Here is an 11,965-nt window from a genome sequence, read left to right as displayed (position 1 = left end):
AACTGTGTATAAGATGCTGCCATTTTTCCTTCACCCATTTTGCACAGGTGCAGGGACCATACAAAACAAGGCAAGTTCAGCTGCTTGTGTTGGAGTCAGCTAAAATGGCCTCCGTTTGTGGGCCTACCTACTGCATAAAGGGAAAAATTCCTCACTTGATGTTAAAACAGGCATGTGACAAACCTGCGCCAAACCTTGCGCTCAGTCTCACTGAGGGGATGTGAGGAGACCACCGAGGGGGAATTACTCCGAATACGGAAAAGACTCTTAGAGGTCAGAGTGTGGACCTCTCTGCTGTAGCTATACACAACACAGCCCTGTTTCTTTCAAGTATTGTGCTGGGGAAAAATGTTAAATTCTTCTTTACTGCTAGGCCCGAGGAGGAAATCTCTTCTTTATACAAAATGGGATCCCAATCTCATTTTGGGCCTCTGTGCAATCTTATTTTGGGCCACCTACTAAAACCCAGCGATAGAAACTGGCCTACAGTTGAAAGGCTTCACACCAAAAAAGCACAGAAAAAGAAAAGGTTTTTTTTTAGAAAAAGGTGAATTGATGGTGAGATATGGGAGTACAGACACAGCTTGAGGCCCACTGACCACTTCTACCACAAAAATGCAACCTGGGAGTCTGGCCCACTTGTTTAATCTCTGTGCCAATTTAATCACATTCTGCCCTAAAACACCCAGTGTGATTACAGAGTGGTGGTGGCGGCCCTGGGGTGCCAGCCTGTGCCTGGCACGGCAGATTTTGCAGAAGAGATGTGACTAACTTATTTTTTTGGTCATATGATGCTCATACAGCTGTAAATAAGTGTGATTACAATTTGACATGGCTGGGAACTAAGTTAATGAGAAACTAAATAACAAATTTGTCTTCCAACTGCTGGTTTAGACTGAAAGCACTACTGAAATGATGTATATTTTTCCAATTTATTGTAATACTCTACGATCCTGCAAACATGATGCACATCTGTTGAACTTCATTCTGATGTGTAGGCCCATTGATTTCAATCTGGGCCCGATAGATACACATTGGCCAGAACATTTTTACAGCTGGGATCCCTGTGGGTTAAGCTCTGGTCAGGCAGATGTCACAGGGTCAGAAAAAGATCTCAACAGAGGCAACCCTGGCTGCATTGATACAATTGGTATTAAGTGGAAATTGCCACAAAACTAGAAAATATCACCAAGGACATTCACCTTTGTCTTCCTGTGCCAGTTTCCATGTGTATTGATGTAGTTTTCCTGCAAAAAGCATAGTGGTTAAGGATTTTAAATTGATTACTTTTCTGTTTACTTCTGATGACAATTTTTACTTGTATTTTTCTCTTCTTTTTTTTGGATGCCCTTCAGAAATTTCTAATTAAAGTTAAAAAAAAATGCTTTTAGTAAGAGGCAGGAACAAGAGAGGCTTAGTTTTTGTGGTTCTGATGAGAAGTTTTATACGGAGAAGAAAATCACCATCACTGTCATAGCCATTAACGTTCTGATTTTGGAGCAGTGGAAACGTTAAGCAAAGACTTGTTTTTGAAAAGTCTCGCTTTGGTTGGCGACATAGTAACTTACAAAAACGCATCTCCTAAATTTAGCAATGCCATGTCTCCATGTGTGTATTTAGATTATTAGTCGTCTTTAGGCCCACGTTTTCTGCGATCAGCTTCGGCTAGGAAGTCACTCCTTTATCCTTGCGTACCACCGTCAGGAAGGGTACCCGCGCGACCGTGCCCCTGCCAGGAGGTGCCCCGGCGGGCTGAGCGCGAAAATTGTGAATTCCCGTCGAACACTTGGAGCAACTGGGAATAGAGGAGCAACACAGGGGCAGCTTGAGCTGTCTTCGCTGTTCACGCTGGGGATAAAGGCCCGCGGGAGTAATGGCACCGCGGCCCCATTTCTGTCCAGGGGACACAGGAGAGGGCGGAGGGCAAGGGACGGCCCGGCCTGCCACGGCCCCGTGCCGATGGCCGGCTTCCACAGGGGCATGCGAGCAGCGAGGAATTTAATTTTTGTTTTTAACAAACGAGCAGCTCGGGAGCGCTGCCCGCGCCCGGAGGCCGAGCGGAGCGGAGCGGAGCGGGACGGGGCGGGGCGGGTGGTGCAGCCCGCTGATGTAATGCCGCCGCAGCAGCGGGGTGCACGTGGCCCCGGTGCGCAGCTATGCGCTCGGTGCACCCTCCATAGACCGCGCGCAGCTACGTGTATTACATATATATATGTCTATCTATAAAAAAACGTACACACACATACGTGTTATTTGCGCCGCCGGCGGTGCAGCGGGGGCCGCCCCCCGCATGCGCCGCCGGCGTGCAGCGGGGGCCGCCCCCGCAGAGCCGGGCCGCTCCGGGAGGAGCCCACCAGCCGCAGGCCCGGGGCTACCGGAGGGGCCGCACCCCCCCCCCCCCCCCCGCCTCCGGCTCCCGCTCCTCGCCGCCGGCCGCGCCCCCGGCCCCGGCCCCGGCCCCCCTCCCCGGCGGCGGCGCGGGGCGGCCCGTCAGCTCGGGCAGCGCCGAGCCTGCGCACTCGGCACCCGGGCGGGCACGGCGGCCACGGGGCGAGGAGCGGCGGCGCGGGGCGGGCCGGGCCAGGTGCTGCGAGGCGGGGGAGCGCGGAGCGACCCTGCGCGGGGGTGGCGGCGGAGGCCGGCCGCCATGCGTCGTGCCGCGGGCCAGGCTCGCCATCCTGCGGCGTAGCGGCGGGACGCGGCTCGCTTTCCGCCCGTGATGTCCCCCGGGCAACAGGGGAAGGCAACTCACTCGAGGGCTGCGGCAGAGGCCTAGTGCCGCCAGCGCCGCTCCGCGTCCCCGCCGCCGCGCCCCCATGGCCGAGGAGCAGCAGCCGGAGGGGCAGCCGCCGCGGCGGCTCGCCGGCACCCCCGCGCCCGGCGGGGCCCTGCCGGCCCTGGTGGCCGGGGGCTGCAGGGCGGCGAGGCCAGCGCGCTGCAGCACAAGATCCGCCAGCTCCATCTGGTAAGGGCCGGGCCCCGCCGCCGCCGCGCCGCCCGGGTCGGCTGCGCCCCAGGCCGGCGCTCGGGTACGGGGGGGGGGGGGGGGGGGGGGGCGCGGCCCCTTTGTGCCGGGAGCGCGGAGCCGCCTGCGCGCCCCCCCCCCCGCGGGGCTGCGCCCCCCGACGCGCAGCGCGAGCGGCCGTGCGCAAGGCAACGCGGGGTCGCGGGCAGGTGCGCGGGGGGGGGGGGGGGGCGGCAGGCTCGCGGCCGTCGCCGCGCCTCGTAGCGTGTTATTTTCCAGGAACGAGGCAGCCGGCCGCGTGCCGCGGGTGGGTCAAGTGGTGCTGCCCGCTCCTCCTCAGCGATAGTGCTAATTACGGAGCGGCTCGCTTCGGGCGGGTGGGTACGGCCTCACCTGCAAGGCATTTTAATTAGTCGGCATCTTATACGGCCTCTGGTTTTACGTATGTCGCTTTTTTTTTTTTTTTTTTTTTTAAACGTTCACATGAGACCCCCAGCACAGAGTGTGGATGCAGCAGGAATGCAGAGCCTTGCAGTAAGGCGGCATTTTTCCAGCCTCCCTGTAAACCTCTGTTCTCTGAGTTTCCAGTCTGGCAATTGAAATGCTATTTTGGCTGAAACTTGTGGTGATGGTTTGCGAGTTCCTGCACAGGAATCCAGTTTTTTTTTTGTTTGTTTGTTTTGTTGTTTTTTTTTTTTTTTTTTCTAAAAAATCAAAATTAATAGTGAACCAACACTTCAGCATATCTATTTTGTGTGTATTTGGGGGAAAGATATAAACTGAGTTCAGCTTGGCCTACAAATAAAATACTCTGCTTTTAAAAAAAATAGCTGCAAGAGGCAGTCACTTGCAGCATTTATATTTTGTGTATGATTTTAAAAGCTGCTTTTGGCTGAGGGGCCTGATAAAGTGTTGTGAAAGTTGGGAGTTGTAAATATAGGTTATTCGTGTATAATGTTTTCCTTTATATATATGCACCATGTATATATTTATATACGTATACTCATCCTAATAACATACTGATCTAGCTTGCATATTACTTAATATTATAGTTAGATTTTATGGTTTGAATTGATGTAGCTGGAAAAGAAAGAAAATCTAAATGTAATTTTTCCTTCTTTCCTTCAGATTCTTTTATTGTATGGCATACTGAAATTGCATTTATTGTTTGGTGGTGGCTTTTTGGTTTGTTGCGTTCTTTTTTCAATTTAAACAGTAAATAATAATTCCTTGTCCTTAATCCACACTTGCTACCTTTTGTTTTGGTTTTCTGTGCAATGTGACCTAGAGAAGGAATACAAACTGCAGAATTTCCTGTCTGTTTAGATCACGAAATCTTCACACCCTTCTAATTTGTTATGGTATTTAGTGATGGCCTTTTTATATTTTCTTCTATTTCCATGAATGTGGTGTGTGGAAATGAGCCTCGGAGAGCATGTTTACATTGCATTCAGATTAGGTATCATGTCCAAGTTGGAGACAAAATGGCTACTAAGTAAAACCTCTGCTTTTATTATGGGTTTTCTTTTCAAGAAGAAAGAGCGCCTATGTCAGACTGAAATGAAAGCTGCTTATTTGATTCAGGTAAACTTGATGAGTAGCCCGTAGCCCACGTTTGGTACAGGGGAATGCAGTATTTTGCCTGGTGTAAGTGGCTTGCCTGGTGGCAAGTGCCCGTGACCAGCAGAGGTTTTGCCAGCACCTTGCAGCCCTGTCTCCTGGTACTTGCACAGACGTTCCTCACCTCCACGTGAGTGTTCCTCCCCGGCTACCTGCTTCCAGCACCGGGCTGGGACTTCCCTGCTGCTTTCAGGCAGTATCCATTCCCTGCGGGTTACGCTGTCGAAATGCAGTCTTTTGACTGCATTTGAAGATAAGGTTATTTTTATATATTTTTTTTATATATATAATATAATAATTTTTTTATAATAAAACCTTTTCTTTGATATCTTCAAATCTTTTGTCTGGGAATACTGGAAATTCCGTGTTTCTGTATTGTGATCAGGCAGTCTTCATTTGAGGCTGGAGTTCAACGTTAATTTGCATCTTCATGTAGATGCGGTGGTTGTTTTTGAGCAGCAAGGATGAGGAGCATTGCCAGGGAAGTCGTGCACAACCGCGCTTGGAGTAAACAGTGGAAAGTCTCCTTCTGTAGTTGCAGTCTTGGATCTGCCGGTCTGTTCAGCGGGTGCTGTGTGCTGGTGCTGGGATGAACGGTGGAGAGATTGTAGAAGGCTGCTTGTGAAAATGGCAGTGCTCTGTTGTTAACAGGACTAGGCGCAGCGTGCAGAAGAGAGCTTCCTCTTTTCTGCCTTCCCTCCTCTTCCTCCCCTCTTCCCCAGCTGTGCCAGTTGTGTGTGCTGGCAGGTTGGCATGTTCGATTCCTCCTTTGCTTCCCAAAGGATTAGTACTCTTCTGGATTGTTTCCCCCCGTCTCTTTTCTCCTACACGTGTTTGTGCATAGTGGATGTTTTTAGCTGGTTGGCTGGTGGGTTTTTGTTTTGTTTTTTTTTTTAATTAAAAAGTTTCAGTCTTCAAATTGTATTGTCAATGAAAATAGTAGTATAGCAAAATATAGCAGCTACTGAAATACTGACTTGAGGATCACAAACAAGTCTGTGCTTGTCCTTCCACTGTGCAGACAAATATAAATATAGTGTGTGATGTAGGCCTCAAGCGGGACAATGAGTTATTCATTATCTCAACTCATACTTAATTTATTCTGTTTATTAAATTAAAATGTAGTTCAGCAAAAGTAGCTCAAGTAATTGTGAACATGTGGAGTCCCTTCAAATGAAACAAGAGGTTAAGTTCTGCTGCTTAAAATTGCAGACGCATCAATGTATGTACCAAAGACTTAAAAATGTGCTTGCTAGGAGTCTGGGTTTGGGGTTTTTTTGTTGTTATTGTTTTTTGGAGTTTTTTGCGTATGAGGTGACCATAGTTTGAGGAGGAGAAGATAAAAGACTTATTTAGCTGTGCTTAAAAACAAATCAGGAAGTATTTATTTGTATTACAACATCACATACAGGTATTTAACTGCCGTTTGGTTACCATAATTAAAGTTCATCACTGCCTAACTGTATTTTTTTTTTCCTGTCTGCCCTACTTGTACACATCCAGGAAAGTGGTGTCCTGGTTTTGTTGCGCGTTGTGTATGTGAGTTGCTGAGGTGGTCGGATGTGTTCTTATGGTGTTGCTAAAACAGGCAGAAATAATACTAGATGTCTTTTCCCATTGACGGATTAGAAGTCTAGACGGGGAGAACATGTCTTTGGGAAAAAGACAAAAGGAAAACCTCCCTAGTCAGCTGTCTGAGCATATAGACTAATGGGGTTTCAATTATTTTCTTTGGGTGAGGGTACCGTGTTACCAGATGCGTGTTATTCGTATATGATGTTTCTGTACCCAAACATACGGTCGCGAAGACAGAGTCTACTCAGTATCGCATTAAGTTGCCCAAGAATATCCTGTAGCTGAAGACAGACAGCGATGTACGTATGTAAAAGCAGTGTGGCACAAGGATTGAGATGCGGAGATGACCAAGAGAGGAAGGCGACGGCTGAGGGTCTGATCTTGCTGGCGTGAAAGAAAAAGACCAACAGTTTTAGGCAATTTAATCCCTCCGCTCACTGTATTAATCTAAAATCCAGCCCGTAGCTGTGAACATTGAAGGAATGGACAGGTTTGTTTTCTTGTTCGCTGTTGCGAATAACTGGTGATGATTCTTCAGTGAGTACTTGTTTACTGTTGTAAATAGTAATCTGGTGCTTGCATCTGTGCACAGGTTGGCCCCAGCTTCTTTCATCTTGCCTGTATCTCAGCTCTTTTTGTCCTAAAGGCATCTGTTAGGATTTGAATATAATAATTCCGCTCGAGAGATTAATTTCTCTCCTCCCCCTCTCCAATACCTCATCTGTAAACCGAGCTGAGGACCAGGCGTGGAGTGGCAAACACAAAGCATTGCTTTTGCAGCCATTTCAGTTGGACGTGGGTGTGGGTTTCAGATCCATAATTTTTGTCCTGAAATCACTCTTCTAGCTAGAAGTTGTATTGGAAAACCACATGAGCTAGGCTGGGCAGTGCCAAAATTATATGTCCTAAGGCCCAGTTTGTCTCATGTTGAAGGGGGAGTAGGAGGTGAATTGTGCCCTTGTTAGTTTTGGGCTCTTAGTATCGTGCTGGAAAACCAGATTAGCTGATCATAACACCAATATTTTCTAATCTTTGGAAGACTCTGTTCTTTCTTAGGACTTACTCATTCCTGCTTCCTCCTGCAGTTGCATCCATCACTCCCCATTAGGCATTGTCAGCAAGTGTGGATCGTCACTTAGCTGTTGGCAGAGCAAATGTTCTGCAATTTGGGAAATGCCATTGAGATTTTTCATAATAGGAATTGCTACTTATTTGTATGGTTAGGTCAGCAGAAAAAGTGATTGACAGTCTTGGTATTTTTAATAAAATACCTGGCAATGAAGAGGGAAGTTCAGGTGGTATGCGTTTCAGGCTCTTTGCAAATGCAGGTGCAGACACCTTTTTGGTAGTTTTCTTCTGCAGTTGAAATTCCTATAACACCCTTTATGTATTTTTTTAAAATGCAGATTTATTGAGTCAGGTTGGATTAATCTGTAGACCAATCCATCTGCACTTCCTCTTTTTCAATTTTCTGCAGCTCAGGAGAGGGAGGCAGGGAATAAGAGGGGGAAAAAACCCAAACCCCTCTATATTTTGTTCAATGGTCTGTCAAAATTGAGAGGAGAACTTAACATTTCCTGTAACTGATTACAGACTTTTTGTGGTTATTCTGTGCCCCCAGCCCAGAATGCACCAGCCACCATTCCCTCCTTCGTCCTGGTTAATTCATTGTTGAGGGTGGGGAAACAAAACTTGTAATTCTTCAATAAAAGATTACTAACTGTTGTGAGGAAGAGCTAGTAATTATCATTGACAGGTGTACAGGCTGCACTCATTTCATTAAATCTGTGTAACATCAGAAGTGTGTTTACCTCCTTTGAAAAAGTCCTTTGAGCCCCTCAGCTGAGAGATGCTGTGTAAAACTGCAAAAATTCCTTGTCACTAACCCAGTTTTCCCTGGCTTTATGGTTTCATTGTTTACAGGTGATGGTGAGACTTGACTGTCCTGAATGTATTTCCTGATATGGTGTATAAGCAGTCAAATACATAGGAAAAAATTGAGCTGTGGACCATATTTTAGAGTAGTTTGTGATGATTTCAGGGAAGGTCAGCCTTCCTCAGGCAAAGCATTTAGCAGCATGTCATTCTCCTTCACACTCTGCTTCCCCAAATGGATAGGAACAGAAAATGGAATTTGTTTCATTTGACTCCATCTGTTTCTGTACGAGTTGGTCAAGGTAGCTCCCTTGTAGCCTTTGTGGAGAAGAAATGCACTTCCGAGGTGAGGGCCGTCTCCTAGGGAAGACATTTCCAATAAAACAATCCATCTCATCACTTTATGTGCCTATTTCTCTTTGACTGTAAACAAATTTTAAACTGTGTGCCAGGGTGTAACCATCTGTGGTGCAGATCTCTTGAATTGGGTGAAATAAATCCTACACCGTTTGTCACTTTTTCAACTTGACTTCTTTTCCTGGAGGATGGCTGCTCCATCCCCTCTGTGGGTTGTTTTGGAGATCTTCCATTCCCTTGAACAAGGTCCAGGTACACCCTTTATCTATTACTACACATTCCTGTACAGAGGAAACCCTTCTTTTGGGGGGAGCCCCCCCCCCCCTCCCCCCCCGGAAGAATTCCTTCTCACCAAAGTGGCTTAAAAAAGCATTCACTGTTCTCCGCTGAAATGCATCCCCTTGCTTTTGGGAAGGCCTTCCTCCGTGCCGCCGGGAGCAGGCAGGTCAGCGGCACGCAGCAGTCAGTGCCAGATCGGCGTGGGAGGAGAAGCAACTTTCCAAAACGGGGCACGGCCACCACGGTGGTGGAGTTTCTAGGTCAGCAGGTGTGGAAGCCAATTTGGTCTGCAGGCATTTTTACAAGGTTAGAAAATAAACCTGAATAAAATGAGTGCTGACCTTTATGTAACCTTTTGAGAATGGAGTTGAGGTTTTATTGAATATCCTGGCTCCGAGTTGGACGGAATAGCTTTGCAGAAGAAAGATCTTTGTAAATCTGCTTTTAGGAAGAGTGGATTTTTCACTCTTGCTCGTGGGTTTTGTTTGTCTTTGTTTCTTGAAACAATAGGATCTAATAAAGTTTATGGGGGAAAAACAATATTCAAGTAATAAAAGATTTGGCTAAGTTTTACTGCTGTTCATTTAAAATGCATAGGAGCGCATTAAATTGTTGACTTCACAGCACCAAACATATGCAATTCCTTGTTTCATAAACATTTTGCTTTCCACCGCAGCAGTTCCCTTCGTTGAAGCAAGTCAGATGGTGTGACATTGTGATTCAGAGCAGCATTTCTAATGAGTTCTTAATAAGCACAGAATTGCAGGATTGTCATCCCAGGCCTCTGTAGCTGGGTTGCTCGCTGTCTGGGGCTGTTCTGTTTGATTTGCATGTGTCTGTATGCCATAGGTGAGTAGGAATCCAAATTGCTATCTGAAAAGAACACTCACACACCTCCCCCCCCCCCCCCCCCCCAGTTTTCTGAATGCTCTATAAATTAATTGGAAAAAATACTGTAGCTGGGCGAGATGACAGTACTGCTCAGGTTTGGGTGATCAGATTTATACTGAAGCACTGATTAATCTTTTAATTAATTGGGGCTTGGGGTGGTTTTGTTAGTCTTTTTTTGATTTTGTGTGTGTAGTTTTGAGAGCAGGGGTTGAGCTTAATGTTTTTATACAGATCCCATAACTTATGTATGTTGCCTTCTCTTGTTACTCTGCTCTGCCGCTTGCCAAACAGAAGTATTTGGAGAAGAGCCAGAGCTGCAAAATTCAGATCAGGATCCAAAATTGGATTTTTGGTTCAAGCCTTTCTAGTATCTAATATTACAAAGCCTCATATATAAATAAGGAGCTCCTTATTTTTAAACGGGGAAGATGAGGAGATGGAGGTAGCTTTCTGGCTTGCCTCTGGAGCAGTCCAGGTGGAAAGCTGAACTGTATGTTTGAAAAGTTACCAGCAGGTGATTCAGAAGGTAAATTGAATAGATGAAAGTGCAGTGCTCTGTCACCCAGAAAGAGCCCAACCAGAAGGCCAGCACAAATTGGTACTTTCAAGCCGGTGAGAAGAATCCCCCAAGTACATCTAAAAATTCTGAAGGGGCTGGGGTGTTTTGTTGTGTTCCCTCAGATCTTTGGGAATTTAGAATAGAAGAATAGCATTTTGAGGGTTTGGTTTGGTTTGTTCTAAATGGAGTTAGCCAGTATCTCAATTTTAATGCTTTCTTGATTTAATGGAAAAAGGATTATCTGTCATCAAGTAGGATGCTCGTTATCGGCTGCTGTGCCACCAACAGGCTTTCAGTAAGCTGCCAAGTGTTTCTGTTGTTGAATGTTTAATCATTAAGACAGTGGAAAAAACATTCAAAACTTCCCAAATCTTTTCCCTGTTGCTTGTTTTTAATCGCTTGCGGTCGCTGCAGTGGCACTGTACCAGTCAAAGGGTGGGGAGGCCGGGCATTGCTGCAGGCAGGAGCGGGGATGGGGATGGTCTCCGTGGGTGGGACCTGCAGCCTGGGAGTCCTGGCAGAGGGGTCTGCTGTGGTGGCAGACCTGCCAGGCTCTGCTTTTGGACCTGTGCGGTACCGCACCCAGCGAGTTATCTGTTATCTTTTTCTAGCCATAAGCTAGAAACGCACCGCGTGGCGCAGCGCGTGGCAGTTGTGGAGGCAGCGGATGTGTCTACGGACATGGGTTTCTCGGGGCGTACCCGTGCTCCTCCAGAGCCACGGGTCCTGCTTGGCTTTTCCCTGGAGCTGGCTGGGAATGGTATCGCTTACTGATTGTCAGGTACTTCAAGTTTGGGAAGAAAATCTTGTTCCTGGGAAGAACTCGTTTATTAAATGAGGCGTATTCGTATCTCTCCCTGAGAGGAAATTTGTGGTTAAATGTCAAGGGCTGTGATTTATGGCTGTCCTTTTTGATGGATGGTCTCACAGGCATGGAGGCAATCTGTATTTCTTAGTCAAAGATTCCTAAGTGCCATTATAAGGTTGTTGGGACTCCAGCCAGTGAAAAAGTTGGATTGCACTGGACAGCAAGAATTACAGTTCATTACTTTGGTTGCCTATAAAGCAGTGAATTAAATTATTTTTAAAGGTGTCAGCAATAGAAACAGACTGTTGGAACTTTTTCTTAGTACAAGGTTGCCTGGAAGTGTCTGCCTCAAGCATCCCTTCGGACAAAGAAGAATTAGCTTGTGAGCAAAGCGTGCTGGATAGTAGGATGGGCAGTTTGTTCTGCTGCATTTTCCTCACCTTCTTGCCCTTGTTTAGAAATTACCTGAAAATACTTGGAGTAGTCTTTGTGACTTGAGTGAAAATACTCCTGTGTGCTTTCTCCCTTCCTCTTCAGAACCATTACCATGTTAAAATACAGACTTAAAAGCCAGTTGCTCAGTACCATTAAGTGGTAACTGTTTGAAGGGCTGTAAATTGAAAAGTTTGCATGTTTATTTAATATTTTTTGTGGATGGAATTTGAAGTCCTTTTTTCATCTGCTTTGAAAAATAGTGACAACTCCTTCCTCCAGAACCACATGCTAGTTTCATTGCTAATTCAGCGGGGAAAAGTACTCTAGAGGCTTGGATGCTTATTAAGCTGGGGGAAGAACTGGGCAAGGTGGTTCTGGATGCCGTGCGAGTGCTGTGTCTGGAAGTGATCTGAAACTGGGACTCGAGGCTTCTACTTCAGGGCTGGATATCCTCTGGCCGGACCAGTTTAGTGCCTGTGCTGGTGGTGTGCAGGCAGTAGTTTCTCCGGAGGAGCATGCAGGAAGGCTCCCTGGCAGGACGGGTACCCTGCCGAAGCGAGCTGTCCTTGTTGGTGCTTGCACAGCATCGTCCACCTACAAC

At 46.8% G+C, this 11,965-nt stretch overlaps 1 protein-coding gene across 1 annotated transcript in view; it reads left to right on the top strand.

Moving 5' to 3' along the window:
• Positions 1 to 2,816: 2,816 nt before the first annotated feature.
• Positions 2,817 to 11,965, top strand: part of RFX7 (regulatory factor X7) — a 61,146-nt gene continuing 51,997 nt past the window's right edge. Inside the window, 3 exon segments of the mRNA XM_075714160.1 lie at positions 2,817 to 2,906; positions 2,909 to 2,953; positions 2,955 to 2,965. Coding sequence (XP_075570275.1) covers positions 2,817 to 2,906; positions 2,909 to 2,953; positions 2,955 to 2,965 — 146 coding nt within the window.

The sequence above is a fragment of the Pelecanus crispus genome, chromosome 7 (assembly GCF_030463565.1).
Source record: "Pelecanus crispus isolate bPelCri1 chromosome 7, bPelCri1.pri, whole genome shotgun sequence".
NCBI classification, from domain to species: Eukaryota; Metazoa; Chordata; class Aves; order Pelecaniformes; family Pelecanidae; genus Pelecanus; species Pelecanus crispus.
This window is presented reverse-complemented; position numbering and strand designations above follow the sequence as displayed.